Source organism: Crocuta crocuta, unplaced genomic scaffold, assembly GCF_008692635.1.
Source record: "Crocuta crocuta isolate KB4526 unplaced genomic scaffold, BGI_CrCroc_1.0 scaffold176, whole genome shotgun sequence".
In the NCBI taxonomy this organism is placed as follows: domain Eukaryota; kingdom Metazoa; phylum Chordata; class Mammalia; order Carnivora; family Hyaenidae; genus Crocuta; species Crocuta crocuta.
Window position 1 is genome coordinate 7,273,686 of NW_027531905.1, and position 19,661 is coordinate 7,293,346.

Here is a 19,661-nt window from a genome sequence, read left to right on the forward strand (position 1 = left end):
AATCATTATAATCCACTCTTCCACTTCCCTCAATTCCCTTGCCTCTCCCCTACCTGCTTCTTAGTATTTGCTTAATTTCTGCTTGCCACCCACTCCCTGCCAGCACCCTTTCAGATAAACATTGTTAAAAGAAAAATAGAAATGAACCAATAGACCATTCAATTTATAATTTTTTTTAATGTTTTATTTATTTCTAGGAGAGAGAGAGAGACAGCGTGAGCAGGGAGGGTCAGAGAGAGAGGGAGTCACAGACTCTGAAACAGGCTCCAGGCTCTGAGCTGGCAGTCAGCACAGAGCCCGACGCGGGGCTCGAACCCACAAACCACAAGATCATGACCTAAGCGAAAGTCGGATGCTTAACCGACTAAGCCACCCAGGCGCCCCTCAATTTATAATTTTTAACTTCAATCCTTACTGATGTGATCATATCATACAATCTTAGTCCATTCATGTGGCCACTGGCCTAAATCAGGGATCTGCAAACTACACTAACTCCCCCACCCCACCCCCACATGTCAACTCCCGCTGACCACCTGGTTCTAAATAGTTTTACTAGAACACAACCATGCCCTTTTTTTTTTTTTTTTTTTGCACAGTGTTTATGGTTGCATGGCAGAAGTGAGTGGTTGCAACAAACACCTTTTAGCCAGGCAAGCCTAAAAATTTTTACTATCAGATCCTTTATACAAAATGTTCACCAAATCTTGGCCTATTTCATCCTTTCTCTCCCCCTCAAACTTCCAATAACTCCTCCAACTTCCTCACTCTCTGGTGAAGACTTTGCTTTCATCTCACTGAGACATTAGAAATAATCAGAAGAGAACATCCATATCACCAGAACATATAATAAGTACCCTTGGATGTGTTATAAAGTATTTGCTGATCTAACACTTCTCTCCACCTCCACTCTGCTTCAGTCTGAACCTCCGTAAACTTATGCCTGCGTGTTACAAGGTCCTCTTAAGTGGTCTCCCATTTCTTCCCTTACTCCATTACAGTTGATTTTAAACCCAGCAGCAGAGTTATGTGGTTAAAATAGAAATTACGTCACATTACTCATTGGCTCAGAACTGTCCAGCGGCTCCCAATTCAGTCAGTGGAAACAGCCAGAGTCTGTCAAAGCCTACATGCCACTCTGTGGGTGGGTCTGGCTCCCCACAGTTCTCTGCTGTGCTTGTCGCTGCTGTTTCCCTCTGCTCCAGCCACACTGGACTTGCTGTCCTTCAAAAAGAGCAGGCAGGCTAAGCCTAAAGACTTAGAGCTTATGGTTTCCTCTGCCTGGAATGCTCTTTCCCAATAAACCTTTCATGTCTATCAAATGGTTAACTTCATAGGGCTACTTTTTCTAACTATTCTAAATTGCATCATCCCACAATTCTGTTTTCTGCTTTTCTTTCCTTCATAGCACTAATCACCACCTCGCAGGCTAGTTCTGCATGGGCTATTCTGCTTAAGCTTGTAACCTCAACACCTAGAGTAGTGCCTAGCACACAGAGGTCTCCCAATGAATGTGTGTCGATTGAATGAGTGAATGCATGAATGAAACTACCCAAACTATTGCACTGTTACTCTTCACAATACGTCAGATTTTCACCACCTAAAGGAATCTAGTAGTGACATCTTTTTTGCCGGTTTTTGTCTTTTCTAATGCAAATCAATATTTGCAATGCTGTTTCATGTTGAAGGGTTCCAAAACTTCTTCCTTCTATTTCACTACTAAATTCAGTTCTGTACAATTCTTTGATGCTGGTCAATCATCCTAAATACAAGGAGAAAAATACTTTCACTGGGAGCTTTATTGTAAAGCACAGGCTTCAGGAAAACCTGGCCTTGTAAGTCAAACCATGTCTAGAGCTAATAAAGGGTTTCTTGACAATCATTTAATTGTTCCTTTCCAACCTACTATAAAATTGTTTTAATGTCCAGTTGGCCCATATTTAGAATAATTCTCCATCACAGACCATTCATCACAGCTTAATAAATACCCCTGATAAATTTATAAAAAGCCAAATAAAAACTATATATAAATTGACATTCAAAAGGTACGAGAGAATTTTCCTCCAAAATAGTAACTTACTGGTAGTTTGTTACCGGTTGCTTCAATGGTCGAATTCTGTTGCTTAAAAAACTAATTGCACAGAATTATTTTTTTAGAGATTTTGCTAACGTTTCCTAACAGATATGAGGCACATTCTGATTCACCAAATATCTTCATACACATTATCTCAAGGTCCAAAATAACTGTAAGGAATAGGTATTATTAACCCAAAAAAGATAGATGGCTGTTCCAAAGTCAGACTTACAGACTCAGTGACTGAGTCTTAGACTCAAGACTTTTGCCACCTCGTTCAGTAGAATGAAAAATTATTTGATAATGTCTACATTTTCCTTCTTGATTTGTATAATTTTACACGGGTTAATTTCATTTCATCTTAAATCTGAATTTCAAAAACACCATTTCTTCCATGGATAATTATAGAGGTAATAATGTACTTCTATTCAGACATGAAAGTCCTATCCATTCTTCTTCACTTGCCATTTGACCAAAAAAACCTGGTCTTTGGTTCACAGGATCCTAAATATTCACATGATTTCTATTGAATCCAGGGTCAGAACCCATGCTTGTAAGATTTCCAGATGATTCTCTGTGCCTATGTTTAACAATTTCAGCATACCTCTTCTTGAAGAATCCGAATCTTAAGAACCAGAGCGCGGTTTTCTGTCTCCTGATTCATTAAGAGAACGTAATTAAAAAGTATTTAGAAGTTCATGAAAATACCACATATATTTACTTCTAAGGCTATTGACATTCTTTATCAAGTGTAAATATGGTATTGACCTATCACAAGCCTAGTCTGAAAATATTTTAAATATGAAGCTAAGCCTTTGGTTTCCAGTTTCTTAGGATTTGTAAGTCACTCTTCTCCTTGACTCCATCTAACACCGGGAAGGAAAGAAGAAAACCAAAAAAAGTAATAACCTGGCTTCTTTCCCTGCTGTTTTCCCACCATCCACTTATGACAGGTAGTGGGAACTCATCTACTGAAACGGCACCTTGAAATCACAACAAGTTCTAGCTTTCTACTTGAAGTTGTGGATATTCTCAGATTCAGTATTATGAGAACATACAAATGTCAAAACCCACTTAATCATTAAGAGCCCCAAATTCAGAACCACAAGAAAAAAAATGTTCTAGTACAAGATATATGCCAAAACATTAATCAGAAATCTTGCGGATAGGGTAAGTTAAGGATTTTGTGGGATTTTTTTTGTTAATATGCATTTCCTCATTTTATAAAGTAAACCGGTATTACCTTTGTGATATAAAAATAAAAGGAGAAACATCTCAGGTTGTCATTTGTCCAAGAGTTAAAGAACACACACACCACATTACTAGAATCTGAAGCCTTGATCAGTTGTAGCTCTACACTTATTAGGAGAGTTTAAATAATCAAAACATCTCTGGACTTCACCTATAACTATTATTTTGTTTTTAATCGAAGAACAGCACCTTCTCTTTTTACTTCACAAAATTTCTATGGCAAACAACAAAATAAAGTAGTAAAAATTCTTTTGAAATTGTAAAACACTATAAAATGCAAAAAACTTGCCTTGCACTTCTAGGACTCTACACTTTTAACAATACCAGCTAACAAAATTGAGTCCTAGGAAGAAATAGGACATCGATTCCTTTACGTGTATTAACTTACCTAACCCTCCCAACCCGAGAGCAGGTAGTACTATTACTTCACTTTCACTTGTGAGGACACTAAAGGTTAAAGAGATTACATGGTTTGCCTAAAGTTACACAGCTGTCAGAGGCAGGCTTGGGATGCCAGCCGTCTGACTCCCGAGAGCGGCCACTTGATCATTTCTCAACATTTCCTCAACACAGAAGTTCCTCTATGGTTCCAAATTGAGTCTTTCCTGTACTGCACTTACAGAGATGTTCAGTCACCTGACGCTTAGTCCTCACATTTTGCTACTGAGGCAAGAGCTAAGCTAAGCTGTGTTTGTTGTGGTAGTGACACAGGCCTGGAGCTCAAGTGTCCTGATGGCTTATAGATCTAAAAATGACTTAGTCTGAATGACTTACAGGTGACCCCACCATCATTAGCAATGGTAGAATACTGCTGGAATATAGAAGGATTTTGAATATTATTATAAAGCTGTAAAGATTATTACTAAAATGTTTCAACATTCTCAATAAAAGTGACTACTTTTTAGGCAGCTGAGGTAAAGCTTTGTCTAAATAATGTTTTGCTCTAAAAATTACAAGCCCGTGTTTCTTTAGTGTAAGGATTGATTTGTGAGGGTTCTTAGATTACTAAGTTTGCAAGTACTTAGTTATCTAAGTAGTAGTAAGTACAGGGATAATGATTTTTTTAAGCCTTTCTTGAGAAAAAGCTGAAAATTTGCTACAGATTTTTTTTAAAGAAAATTCAAGCAGTTTTTAGCACAAGTTATTTATGAATCCACCTATCAACTTCTGGAGGCGTTCCAGAGATCTTCTAGATCTTCACAAACAATCGTGAATAAGATTAAGTTATTTGTAAAGAATTGAATCTTGATTGAAAAGAAAAAGTTTATCCTATTTGCCTCTTTCTTTTCTTTCTTCCAAATTTTTATTTAAATTGCCTTTACTTGGGGCGCCTGGGTAGCTCAGCTGGTTGGGCTTCCGACTCCGGCTCAGGTCATGATCTCCTGGTTTGTGGGTTCGAGCCCCGCGTCGGGCTCTGTGCTGACAGCTCAGAGCCTGGAGTCTGCTTCGGATTCTGTGTCTCCCTCTCTCTCTGCCCCTCTCAGGCTTACATTCTATCTCTCTCTCCCTCTCAAAAATAAATAAATATTTTTAAAAAAAAATTGCCTTTACTTTTCTAAGGTATTACCAATTCATTTATCAGCCTACTGACTTCTGATTTTTGCCTCCAAATAAACCCTCTTGGCTATCAGTTATGTAAACTACATGCCAATTTCAAAGTACTTGGATAACTTACTAACTGTTTGTTCTGGGCTACAGTCATGGTCTTCTGCTCTTCTGAAGCATTCATACTAATTTTCAGTTCCTCCAGTTCGTCTTTTAACAGATTTGTTCTCATAATAGCCTGGTGGGCACTGTGGGGGTGGGAGAGGGGGAGGGGAAGGCAATGAGCAAAACCTCAAATATAACTGTCAAAGATACAAAGTAAAGCCAAAGACTATTTTTGGAACCAAGTTGAAAACCACTAAAGGCTTAGACCAGATGCCAACAATAGTAAAAATATACCCATAATCTTTCACAGACCTTAGAAAAAGGAAGAGATTTTGAGGGGAGCTTTGGTGGGGGAAGAGAGAGAAACATATTCTTGAAGATAAATATTTGAAGTCTCCCTTTGAAATTCATACTGGCTGAATCACATGGTTCTTTCTATCTACTAAGATGTAATATTAGTTAATGCAATTCTATACATATTTATTGAATAATACCATGTTCCCGGTGCTGTTGCCTGCAAGGAGGCCTATGATGGTAAACAAGGGACATGGTCCTTGCCGTTGTAGAGGTTACGTACTAATAAAGGAGAAGACAACTAAACAAATAAATCATTACAAATAGTATCTATGCATTTTCCTTTAGAAGTTTATGACAGCATTGTTTATAACACCAAAGCACTGAAAACAAGCTAAATTTCTAAGGAAAAGAAACCTATTAAATGAATTATGGTAATCCATATCATGGAATTGCCTATTTGTACTCCCACTGGATTATAAACTGTTTTCTGAGCAGGGTCTCATAGAAGGTACTTTTTTCTTTTTTCCTTACTAAGGAATTACATTGATCATTCAACAAATATTCATGGAGCTCCAAGTCTGTGCCAAGCATTATACTAAGCACTGAAGAAGCCAAAAGTGAATCCAAACATGAGAACTCTACCCGCCTGGAATTTATAGGCTAGAAGGGTAAACGGAAAATCGTAATTGTAATGTGGTAGGATATGAACCAAGATTGGAGTGAATCCAAGTCCTGCAGACACTGTGTAAAAGGCAGACAGCTCAGAAAATGGGGAGCGGGGAGGGGCGCCTGGGTGGCTCAGTCAGTTGAGCCTCTGACTTCGGCTCAGGTCATGATCTCACCGTGCATGGGTTCGAACCCCGCATCAGGCTCTGTGCTGACAGCTAGCTCAGAGCCTGGAGGCTGGTTCGGATTCTGTGTCTCCCTCTCTTTCTGACCCTCCCCTGCTCACGCGGTCTCTCTCTCTCAGAAATAAATAAAACATTTAAAAAAATGGGGAGCGGGGAGAGAGAGATGGAGAGAACAAACAGAAGCCCATAGAGGAGCTACAAGCAGTTTGAAGTTGTTGGAGTCTAGACTGGAAAGTGAGAATAGAGATAACGCAACAGAGGCCCCATCAGAAAGGGCTCTGCAATTTGGACTTCACCCTGAAGGCAACTGGCATCCATGGAAGTGTTTAAAGCAGGGCATGATGTGGCAGACTGGCATTTAGGAAGAGCATTCCTGCCTGCATGGTACTAGTGTTATAGAAGGCAGGGAGACTAATCAGGAGGTTGCTGTAGTGATCCGGGTGAAAGATGATGTTGAGTTGAACTAAGTAGTAGATATAGGAAAAGAAAGAGGTAAATCTATCTGAGGGATATAAGGGAGCAAAATTAACAGGACTCGCTATTTGATTTAGAAGTGAAGGCAGAGGGGGGCGCCTGGGTGGCTTAGTCGGTTAAGCGTCCGACTTTCGCTTAGGTCATGATCTCGCGGTTCGCGGGTTCGAGCCCCGCGTCGGGCTCTGTGCTGACTGCCGGCTCAGAGCCTGGAGCCTGTTTCGGTCTGTGACTCCTCTCTCTCTCTGACCCTCCCCTGCTCACGCTGTCTCTCTCTCTCTCTCCTGGAAATAAATAAAACATTTCAAAAAAATTTTTAGAAGTGAAGGCAGAGGAAGACAAAGGAGATAAAGGATTCTAGCTGGCAGACCTGTGGATGGATGACACAGCTGTTCTATGGCAGACATTCTGCTGAGCACTAGGGTGACCAGGATGAGTCACACGGTTCCTCCCATCCACACAGTCACAGTTAACATAGGAGGCAAAAGATGGGACAACCACACAGTATCAAAATATGTTGTGAGCAATGAAAGGAAGCAAACCCTTCATGAAGGATCAGGGAAAGGAAAAGGACACAAAGACTTAATTTTGTGGACCCTGGCATTCTGGCTGCACATCCAGAGTCTCTAGGCTTCCTGTCCATTCTGTGAGTTACTCAGTTCCTTTTCCAGTACATTTCTTCCCTGCTTATGCTAACTACAGTCAGCTTCTAGTGCTTACAACCAAATACTCTCCCTGGTACATTCATCCAAGGCATAGATTTTTAAGAGGAACTCTGAATTATTATATCTCAAATATATAATAAATAAACCTACTGTGAAATGGAGAAAGCTTAAGGTGAGCATTTCTTTTTTATTTTATAGATTGGCTTGGAGGCTAGACTGGCTAGTCAAAAATTATGAGGGAAAGAATCCATGGTCAGGATGTTCTATTGTCTTTTCAAATTAATCTAGAACTCTTTTGTTCAAAATTTTAGCACCTAAACATCTGTAAATGCAGACTGTGTGGGAAAATTGTTGCTTTTCTTCCTGAAGTTCAAGCCCCTCCTTGCAACCCATTTTCCCAGTGCTTGATATGTGTGGTATGTCTTCTGGGTCCTTTATTCCTTTTTATCTTAAGCTAAAGTCACAAATCTTATCATTCATCATCTTTATCAGATACCCTGAAAGCACATTTTAAATCTGACTCATCAATGAATCTCTCATAATGCAATTGACCTTTGAACAGCATGGGGGTTAGGTGTGCTGACCCTCATTAAAAATCTGTGTATAATTTCTGACTGCCCCAAAACTTAACTACTAGCTAATCGCCTACTGTTGATTGGAAGTTTTGCAAATAATATAGTTGATTAACACATATTTTCTGTGTGATATATATTAGATGTTGTGTTCTCAAAATACAGTAAGCTAGGGAAATAAATTGTTAAGAAAATCATAAGGAAGGAAAATACGTGGATAGTACTACACAGTATTTATGAAAGAAAATCCATGTGTAAGTGGACCCATGCAGATCAAATCTGTGTTACTGAAGGGTCTCCTGTGCTTAGCATGGGATTTGCATAGAGTAAGAGTTCAACTGAACCACAAAATGCTTTGCAGAGATCCACACTAGGTCAGTAGGCATATTGGCCTTATGTAGACAACACTGCCTTAAGTGACAAAAAATATCATTGCTAGAAATGAACTAACAAACGTTGCTGGCGAAAATCTAAAATAGTACAGCTGCTTTGGAAAACAGTTTGGCAGGTCTTCAAAATGTTAAGTATAAGTCACTACACAGCACTTTTACTTGTAGATATATACCCAAGGGAACTAAAAGCATATGTCCACACAAAAACTTGTATACACATGTTTATAGCAGCAGCATTCGTAATAGCCAAAAAGTAGAAATACTCCAAATGTCCATTCTCTGAAGAATGGATTAAAAAATATGTATATCCATACAATGGAATATTATTCAGCCATGAAAAGGAATGAAGCTCCATGCTACACATGGAACTGTGACAACAGTATGCTAAGTGAAAGGAACCGGACACAAAGGTCATATATGGTATGATTCCATTTATGCAAAATATCCAGAATGGGTGAATCCAGAGAGACAGAAAGTAGATTAGTGGCTGCCAGAGGTTGAGGAAAAGGGAAATGCAGAGTGATTGCTAAAAGGTAAGAGTTTTCTTTAGGGCACCTGGGTGGCTCTGTTGGTTAAGTGTCTGACTTTGGCTCAGGTCATGATCTCATTGTTCATGGATTTGAGCCCTGCGTCAGGCTCTGTGCTGACAGCTTCAGATTCTCTGTCTCCCTCTCTCTCTCCTCACCTCTCAGAAACGAACACACATTAAAAAAATTGTTTTAAAAAGTTATGAATTTCCTTTTTGGAGTAATGAATGAGATCATGGTAATTGGCTGCACAACCCTGTGAATGTACTAAAAAAACCAACAAACAAAAAAACCCACTGAATTATACACCTTGAAAGGGCAAATTTTATGCCATGTGAATTATAACCCAATTTTAAAAATAGATTTAAAAAAAAAAAAAGGAAAAAAGAATGGAAAGCTCCCAGTGCACTGTACCCCTCTATGGTTCACCTTTTTATCTGAAGGCGCAACTCAGTACAATCTTCCAATAACTGGCAGTTAGCATCTTCCAAAGCTTCTAATGCCAATTTTAACTTATTATTTTCTTCCTCCAATTTCTGCTTGGTAAAATGCAGGTCTGCTGCATAGGTAATCAAATGAGATACCTCTCTGCAGGGGAAAGAATGAGAATAATCTGCAACATCTCCAATCCTTTTCAATCCAAATACAGTCTATATCACTGTGGGATTTTCCACTTTCTGCTTTTCCATCCTCATAAGTGCAATCCATTTATAGAATAAATATGTATTCAAGCATTTGTTATAGCAGCAAAGATTTTTCCAGAGTTGCCAAATATTCAGCATCTGCCAGGTGTGAACTCAGCTGCCACAGCTTTTCTTTTTTCTTTTCTACTTCCCACCTAACATTTGCTTCTGCCTACAATAAAGAGTTTCCCATTGCTGCCTGGATTAGGAGATGGTGAAATAAATCAACACATTGTTACTCTTCCAGCCAAGGATCTTGGCAGGTTTTAATAGGCCTTTAACTAGGAAACGATTCCTAGAGGCTTATGTTTGTAGCCTGTAGCTCACAACTTAGTATTCGTCTTTCCTAATATTTTCTACAGCTTGTTCATGTTTGTGTCCCCCTTGCCTCGGCATTAGATCACGGACCGTGTTAGAGTCTAGACCACATCTTTCATGGAGTCCCAGGCCTTCTCTTCCTCTTTGCCATCTGATGCCAGGGCTTAGCACAGCTTGGGTACATGCTTCCTACTACACCTTTTAGCACGGGCAAACCTAAAGTGGCGAAGATAAAATAAGGGAGAAACAGAACTGCCTCTCCTCGATATCTAAAACACACACAGCAGAAAACAGCATTTCTCATTCATATCTAAAAGCAGATGTCAAAGAGGCGCTTTAAAAACAATCCCCCAATGGGCATAATATCAATGTCACAACTTTACGTCAAATGAAACTTGTTTTCCATGGAAAACAAACGAAGTTAATGAAGGAGAAGGGTTTTATTAGTTAGAAAAATGTTAAAATGTTAATTTATGTAATACTAGTCTTATAGAAGTTGTGTTCCCGGTGGAATTCATTCTAATGTAATTAGGATAGAATAGTTAAGAGTTAAAAAAAAAAAAAAAGATTTGTTAGCTCTACTACACACACACATACACACACTCACACACGCTAAGTGGCTTTATCATAAGTAAAATAAGTAGATCTCGGAAATAAATGAGAAAAATAAGAAAAGTTGAGGCACTTGTGAAAGCAGTACAGATAAGAATGCTTACAAGACTCCTTTAGACACATCTCCACCCAAAGCCTTGAAGCTCCATGACGTAAATTCTGTTTTATCTGTGGTCATCTTAACTGAAACACATACAAGAATGTTTTATGAAAAATCCATTTCTCCAAACCACAAGAAAGAGGCAGAGCAAACCGGAAGAAACACATACATACTTGCTCTGCTTGATTTGAGGCTGTCCTGTTCAAAAACAAAATCAACAATCCTGTCACTTGATCCAGTATTAATTCCTTCCCTGTAACCAACAAACAAACAAACCCCAGACCAGTGAGCTAAGAAATCTCTTCCAGCCCAAAGCTTAGCTAATTTTTCAGATGTGCTCTATACTTTTCTATTCAAGTATTTCTTTCTGAATTGTAAAACTATCTCTTCATTCAGTAATTATTTGGAGCTCGACATCGTGCTTAGAGTAATAGAAAAGAAACATAAGGCATTAACTCTATCTCCCATAAACTTTTAACCTAACACAAAAAAGAAAATGAGCATGCGGAAGTAGATGGGCGATGATGTGCGGCAGCTATGGCTGGGGATGGGAGGTCTCAGTGGGTTAGGAAGTCAACATTGTTTGGAGTAGTTAAGTGGACACTTGCAGAGATAGGAAGACTTCAGGATTAAAACAGTTGGGAAGGAAAAGGTATAAACAACTAATACTTTAGGACACATTTATTTGGCTATCATGTTTCTTTTCTCATAGAGAGCCAGGTTGAACCTAAACAAATTGCACTTTGAACATTTACTCCTGAAAGTTGGAGGAAGCTCTCTATAGGCCTCTGTCCAGTGCACAAACTCTAGCTCAAACCCCCAAAATAAACATATTAAAATTTCAACCATTTTCTTTTTTAAGAGTCTCTGTAGTATGATTTAAGATTTCCTTAATTTTTCTAAATGCTGGATCTTTACATGACCTCACAGAAGTCTCTATATTGGTACTTACATCTCATTGTGTTTCAACAGTGAGATGTCTGTCAGAATAATTCATGCACCATGTTACTATTTCTAGCCACATACCCATCGCCATTTCTGAGTTTCTTTTCTTATATTTTGTGTTCATATCTCCCATATTTTTCTTTACCTATATTCTAAGAATTGGAGTTTCTTTTGCCTTCACACCATTTTATAATGGATTAATATTTTTTATTATAAAACAAATATTTTAGGACAGTGAGAAAATGCATAAGAAGAAAACGTTGAAACCATCATGGAAAGATAATCGCTTTGGAGTATATCCTTCCCAGCATTTTTTATGCATTTTTTTCTTTTGTTAATGTTTATTTATTTTGAGAGGCGGGGCAGAGAGAGGAGGAGACAGAAGTAGGTTCCGGCGCTGTCAGTGCGAGCTTGACGTGGGGCTTGAACCCACCAACCGAGAGATCATGACCTGAGCTGAAATCAAGAGTTGGACCCTTGGGGTGCCTGGGTGGCTCAGTCGGGTGGGCATCCGACTTTGGCTCAGGTCATGATCCCGTGGGTCCAGGAGTTCGAGCCCCACATGAGGCTCTGTGCTGACAGCTCAGAGCCTGCAGCCTGCTCTGATTCTGTGTCTCCCTCTTTCTCTGCCCCTCCGCCGCTCATGCTGTATCTCTCACGTCTCTCAAAAATAAATAAACGTTAAAAATTAAAAAAAAAGTTGCACCCTTAACCAACTGAGCCACCCAGGTGCCCCTATGGCCTTTTTCCCCCTTAATACAGATTTATACTACATGTATGTATTTATGTCTATTATTTGAAATGACTATATGTGAATATTTCTCTTGTTAAGTATCTAATTATAATTTTGAGTGACTATTTAAAATTCTAGTATATGGAAGTATTATAATTTATTAGTCTGACCCTCTATTTAAAATGTTTGTTGCTTCTATTATCACTATCATAAACACACCTATTAGAGTATATGGTTGGTTATTTTTCTTGCAGTTGTAGGACTAGCCCAAACACATCATATTTTTAAGCGTTTGATACATATTCCGAAATTGCTTTTGAAAAAACTGTACCAACTTGCACCACTACCAACAAGGTACTAGACAGGGCTTATTTCTCCACCTGCCTTGCCAACATGGGATAGGACTATTCTTTTAAAACTTTGATAAAATGATGAGGAAAACTGGTATGTTGTCTTTATTTGCATTTCTTTGATTACAAGTAAAATTAGGTATTTTTATATAAGTATCATGCTTTTATGATTGACTCATTTTTGGCAAACAACATTTTGATCATCTTTTCTTAAGCTACATTAAATCCATCAAGTTTTGTCTGATTGGGGGCTTGAAGGGTTCTTTAAGCAAATTCCTACTACATAAGAGCTGATAGCTAGAGATTGGTGGCCAATTAAAAGCCACAGAAATCAAGCTTTCTATGAAAGAAAGTAATACTTCTCCAGGTTCCACCAGGAGCACTGATGTCATGGATGCTATTCTTCATCTTTTTTGTTTTTCAATCCCACTATTTTTTTTCCTTTTCCCTTTAGCTTCCTTGTATCCTAGGCTTCCAAATTATGTTCACTGCCTAATTATCCCCACTGACCTCTACAGGGCATGCACTCTGAATTTCCATGCATTTGGAGATTTGCTGGTCATTATCAATAATTTGCTTGACTCCTATGTCAGCTCAATTCTTTGTGAGAACATAATAATATGTGCTGCCCTAATCATAGTAAATGAATGTTATTAGAGTTAACATAATTAATATGATATATTTTCAAAGTATGTTCTTGACCCGCATGTGCACACACACACACTCATCAGCATCATTATCACTTGGAAACATGTTAGAAATACAAATTATCAGGCTTCACCCCAGACTTGCTGAATCGTGGTTAGGGGGCAATAATCAGGTATAATAAATAGTTTAGGTGATTCCAGTGCATGCTAAAGGGTGAAGAGTACCTGATTATAGTATTTCCATCAACACAAACAACAGTGATTAGCATGAATTGCAATCAGTTGTTAAAACAGAACCTGAATACACAGCCTGCTAGGACTACGATTACCATTTGTTTCTACAGCAAGCCATCCATTCTTTCATGAGGGCATGAAAAGTTTCCAGATCCACACACAGGTCCCTCTTTTCAGGATCAACCATGTTCCATAGCTCCTCAAGTCCACCATCTTCACAATTTTGATTAGTCATTTGTCTCAGGTAGTCTATTATATTGGCAATTCCAACTGAGCCTTGGAAAGAAAGGCAAATCAATTTGAAAGATGTGTTAACATGATGCTTTAAAAGTGAAGAGTGAAGTACTCTTTTCTTTCAGGACCCTGGGGTCCTGGAAACTTGCCATACAACCTTCCCAGTTCTGCTGAGTTGACCCACAGAGTGGGAAGAACACCAGCCTCAGGCTGAAGTCTAATGGACCTAGTGTCAAATCTTCACTCTGAACTGTACCAGGTGTGTAGATGTGGGAACGTTACTTAATCTCTTTGAGCTTCAGTTTCTTATCTGTGAGATGCAGATGATAAAACATACCATGCACAGTTGTTGCGAGGTTTAAATATATATGATATAATCAATAATAACTTTTAAGAGTAATCAGAAGGCCACCTATTTTTTGTCTCCCATTCTTTCCTTAGAAAGTATTCAGTGAATAACAACAGCAATTTTCACAGAACCAGAATAATCCTAAAACATGTATGGAACCACAAAAGACCCCAAATAGCCAAAGCACTCTTGAAGAAGAACAAAGCCGAAGGTATCACAATCCCAGATTGCAAGTTCTAGTACAAAGCTGTAGTAATCAAAGTAGAATGGTACTGGTACAAAAATAGATACATAGGTCAACAGAACAGACTAGAGAGCCTAGATATAAACCCATACTTATATGGTCAATTAATCTATGACATAGGAGGCAAGAATATGTAATGAAAAAAAAAATAGTCTCCTCAATAAGTGCTTCTGGAGAAACTGGACAGTTACATGCAGAAGAATGAAACTGCACCACTTTCTTATACCACACATAAAAATAAACTAAAAATGGATTAAGGCTCGAATTTGTGAGACGTAAACCCATAAAACTTCTAGGATATTTGGGGAAGATGGCAGAATTGGAGGATTCTAAGCTCACCTCATCCCATGGATACACCTAGATAACACCCACTCAGTGCAAATAATCCAGAAAATAACCTGAAGACTGAAAGAATAGACTCTTTGCAGCTAAATGTAGAAAAGAGGCTACGTCAAAAAAAGGTAGGAAGGACAGAGATACGGTTAGGAACTGAAGTGATCCGTGAGACTGTCTGCAGGAAGGAGGCACACCACAGGCAGAGAGAAGGGAAAGGAGCACATCCCACACCAGGCATCCCAGGCATGGGGGAAAACAACCCCCCATAACATTGGGCTTTGAAAACCAGAGGGGCTTAACTTGGCAAGTTCTTATACTCAGTGGACTTAACACCTGCAACCTTAAAACTCAGCAGGCTTGGCTTTGGGAGAGCAAGAGGGCAATAGGAAATCGAATCCCTGCCCTTAAGAGACAGCATAACAAACAATCCCACTGAGCTATAACATAAAAGCAGCAATTTGAAAAAACCTTGGGCATACTGGAAGGAAGTTTATTTACTAATTTCAGAACATGTGCAGGAGGGGCAGGGACCATTGGGAGACTTCTGTAAGTAAAGAGGTGCTGGCAAGTACCATCCTTCCCCTTTCCCCAGCCTAGACACACAGACACCTGCAGGTACCTACACAGTGTGAACACTCTCCACCTAGCCCCTGCATTCTCCTGTGGATCCACTCAAACCAACATACCCATAGTAGGGAGTCCAAACAAAGCAGTGCCACATGCCTGGCTGTGTTCCAAGTAGCCCCAAGGGGCGCCACCACCGCTTCAAACTGACATCTGCCCTGGGGAGAGAGGAAGATAACCACATATATCAGTTTGACTGTGGCCTCAAAAGTGGGCAGGGGGTAGAAATATGGTTTGACTTCAGGCCCCACTCATCAAAGAAAGCGTCTCAGGGGACAACACAGGAAGAGAGCCCTGCAGTTCTCTGTGACCACAGCTCTTGGGAAATGCTTAGTGTGACCCAGTTCAAGCCAAAGGCAGTCCCAGAGTGGCCCATTAGCAACAGGGAACAAATCTTGCCCAAACAGGCAACGAGAGTCATTGCAGATGACTGAACTGAAGGCAAATGTGTCTCACCCACAACAAGAGGGAATAAAACACACAGGAAACACCCCTGAAGTGTCAGGTTTTGGTGAAAAGGGGACATTACACTGCATGGCTCTACAGAACCTCCTCTTCATGAGGCCACCTTTTTTAAGAGCAAGAGCTATAGCTGACTTTCCTAACACATAGATACAGACAAAGTTAGACGAAATGAGGAGACAGAGGGATATGTTCCAAATGAAAGAACAGGACAAAAATCACAGCTAGAGAGCTAAACGAAAAAGAGGTAAATAATATGCCTATAGGAGAATTTAAAGTAATGGTAACAAAGATATTAACTGGACTGGAGAAAAGAGTAGAGGATCTTGTTGAGACCCTCAACAAAAAGAAAACAAACAAACAAACAAAAAAAAGAACCAGAGATGAGTAACTCAATAACTGAAATTTATAATACACTATAGAGAATAAATAACAGACTAGAGAAAAGAGAAGAATGGATCATTAACCTGAAGGACAAAGTAGTGGAAAGCAATCTAGCTGAACAAAAGAGAGAAAAGAATAATAATGAGAATAGATTAAGGGAATTCACTGATACCGTCAAGCATAATAATGTTCACATTACAAGGATCTCAGAAGGAGACAGTAGTAAAAAGGGGAAGAAAATTTATTTGAAGAAATAATAGCTAAAAACTTCCCAGCTCTGGGGAAGTAAACACAAACCTAGACCCAGAAGGCACAGAGAGGGCCCAACAAAATCAACCCAAGGAGGTCCACATCAAAGCACATAGTAATTAACATGGCAAAAAGTAGTGATGAAAGGAATTTTCAAAGCAGCGAGAGAAAGAAAACAGGAACATACAAGTGAAACCCCATAAAGCTATCAGCTGATACTTGAGCAGAAACTTGGCAGGCCAGAAGAGAATGAAATGATACATATTCAAAGTGCTGAAAGGAAAGAAAAAAAAAAGCCCTGCGACCAAGAATAATTTAGCAAGGGTATCATTTAGAACAGGAGAGATGGAGTTTCCCAAACAAAACTTAAAAATTAATTCATGACCAATAACCAGCCTTACAAGAAACATTAAAGAGGATTCTGTGAGTGGAAAAACGATAAGCAACAGGTTAGAGTAAGAAAAGTAGGTTGAATGAAAGGACTAAAATTAAGTAGATCAATAAAAATCAATCAAGCACTTCACAAAATCAAAGTATGACACTATATACCTAAAATGTGGGTGGCAGTGGAATAATATTGTAGTACTTTAACACTAGGTTCAAACATGAATGACCATCAACTTAATATAGAGTGCTATATGCATAAGATGTTATATATAAATCTAAAGGTAATCACAAATCACAAACCTGTAACAGATATGCAAAAAAATGAAGAGAAAGGGATCCAAATATATCACTATAGAAAGCCATCAAACCATGAACAAAGAGAACAAGAAAGGAAGAAGTACTACAAAAACAACCATAAAACAAGAAACAAAATGGCAATAAGTATATACTTATGTATGCAAATAGACTAAATGCTCTAATCAAAAATCAAAAAATAATATGGAGAAGAAAAGAAAATAGAAAGTTAAAAAAAAAATTCAATGAAACCAGAACCTGTTCTTTGAAAAGGTCAACAAAATTGATAAAGCCTTACCCAAGCTCAAAAGAAAGGAAAGAAAAGGAAGGAAAGAAAAAAAGAGAAAAAGAAAGCAAGGAAGGAAGGAAGATAGGAAAGGAAAACATAACCAACACACAAGAGAAATACAAAGGAGTAAAATTATAAAAGAATATTATGAAAAATTATATCCCAACAAATTGGATAACCTAGAAGAAATGGATAAATTCCTAGAAACTTAGAACCTCCTAAACTGGAATCAGAAAGAAATAGAAAATGTGAACAGACCAGTTACTAGGAAGGTATCGCAAATAAATCTGTAATACTACTAAAAACAAAACAAAAACAACAACCCAGAAACAAAAAACAACTCCCAACAAACAAAACTCCAGGTCAGATGGCCTCACAGGTGAAGCCTACCAAACATTTAAATGAGTTAATACCTATCCTAAAACTATTCAAAAAATAAAGAAGGGAGGGGGGAGAAGGGAGGAGGAGGAGGAGGAGGTAAAGAGGGGGGAAGAAGAAAAAAGAAGAATGGAAGGAAAGCCTCCAAATTCATTCTGTGTGTCCAGGATTACCCTCATACCAAAAACAGATAAAGACAGGGGCGCCTGGGTGGCTTAGTCGGTTAAGCATCNCGCTGTCTCTCTCTCTCTCCTAGAAATAAATAAAACATTAAAAAAAAAAAAGATAAAGACACTATAAAAAAAGAGAACTACAGACCAATATCTCTAATGAACATAGATGCAACAATCCTCAAGAAAATACTAGCAAACCAAACCCAACGATGCAATTTAAAAATCCTTCTTCATGATCAAGGGAGATTTACTCCTGAGATCTAAGGGTGGTATCAATCAATGTGATAATCACATCAACAAGAAAAAGGATAAAAACAATATGGTCACTTCAACAGATGCAGAAAAAGTATTTGGCAAAGTACAAAACCTATTCATTATTAAAAAAAAAAAACAAAAACCTTCAACAAAGTAGATGTAGAGGGAACATACCACAACATAATAAAGGCCATTTATGAAAAACTCACAGCTGATATCACACTTAGTGGGGAAAAACAGAGATTTTCCCCTTAAGATCAGGAACAAGACAAAGATGTCCAGTCTCACCACTTTTATTCAACATTGTGCTGGAAGTTCTAGCCAAAGCCGTCAGACAAGAAAAAGAAATAAAAGGCATCCAAATCAGCAAGGAAGACATTAAACATTCACTATTTGCAGATGACATGAGACGATATATAGAAAACCCAAAGACTCCACAAAAAAATTACTAGAACTGATAAATGAATTCAGTGAAGTTGCAGGATCCAAAATCAATATATAAAAATCTGTTGCATTTATATACACTATAATAAAGTAGCAGGAAAGGAAATTAAGAAAACAATCCCATTTACAACCGTATCAATACCTAGGAATAAACTTAACCAAGCACGTAAAGACCTGTACTATGAAAACTATAAAAACACTGATGAAAGAAATTTAAGATGACACAAACGAATAGAAATATATTCCATGCTCATGGACTGGGAGAACAAATATTGTTAAAGTGTCCATACTACCCAAAGCAATCTACGGATTTAATGTAATCCTTATCAAAATACCAACAGCATTTTTTATAGAAATAAAAGAAATAATCCTAAATTTGTATGACACCCCAAAAAGCCCAGATTGCCAAAGTAATCTTGAAAAAGAGCAGAACTGGAGATATCACAATTCCAGATTTCAAGATCTACTACAAAACTATAGTAATTAAAACAGTATGGTACCAGCACAAAAACAGACAAATAGATCAATGGACCAGAACAGAGAGCTGAGAAATAAACCCACACTTGTATGGTCAATTAATCGTTGACAAAGGAGGCAATAATATCCAATAGAAAAAATGACCTCTCTTCAACAAATGGTTTTAGGAAAAACTGGTGTTGGACAGCTACAGGGAAAAGAATGAACCTGGACCATTTTCCTTACACCAAACACAAACTCAAAATGGATTAAAGACCTAAACATGAAACCTGAAACCATAAAAATTCTACAAGAGACCACAGGCAGTCATTTCTTTCACACAGGAGGTAGCAAATTTTTCCAGGGATTTCTCCTGAGGCATGGGAAACAAAAGTCAAAATAAACTTTGGGACTACATCAAAATAAACAGCTTCTGCACAGTGAAGGAGGGGAAAAAATCAACAAAACTAAAAGACAATCTATAGGAGAAGAAGGTAGCTATACTTGGTGGTGAGCACAACATAACAGAGACTTGTTAAAGTCTACATACAACAAAGTAAACTATATTGTCCACCTGAAGCTAATGTAACATTGTATGTCAAGTATGCTTCAAAAAACAAAAATCAAAAGTTAGGTACTACATATTTTTCTCAGGGTACAAAAACAAGTGTTCATTAGTTATATATGAAAATGGGGGGAGAAACAAAGGCATTCAGTGAAGGTAATTTCCCCTC

At 38.3% G+C, this 19,661-nt stretch overlaps 1 protein-coding gene across 1 annotated transcript in view; it reads right to left on the reverse strand.

Annotated features, from left to right (window-relative positions):
- Positions 1-19,661, reverse strand: part of IRAG2 (inositol 1,4,5-triphosphate receptor associated 2) — a 127,965-nt gene that overhangs the window by 78,329 nt on the left and 29,975 nt on the right. The window contains exons 3-8 of the mRNA XM_077774480.1: positions 13,465-13,645; positions 10,634-10,713; positions 10,465-10,543; positions 9,177-9,335; positions 4,998-5,115; positions 2,676-2,726 (exon numbers count right to left, since the gene is read on the reverse strand). Coding sequence (XP_077630606.1) covers positions 2,676-2,726; positions 4,998-5,115; positions 9,177-9,335; positions 10,465-10,543; positions 10,634-10,713; positions 13,465-13,645 — 668 coding nt within the window. The remainder of the gene's footprint in view (positions 1-2,675; positions 2,727-4,997; positions 5,116-9,176; positions 9,336-10,464; positions 10,544-10,633; positions 10,714-13,464; positions 13,646-19,661) is intronic.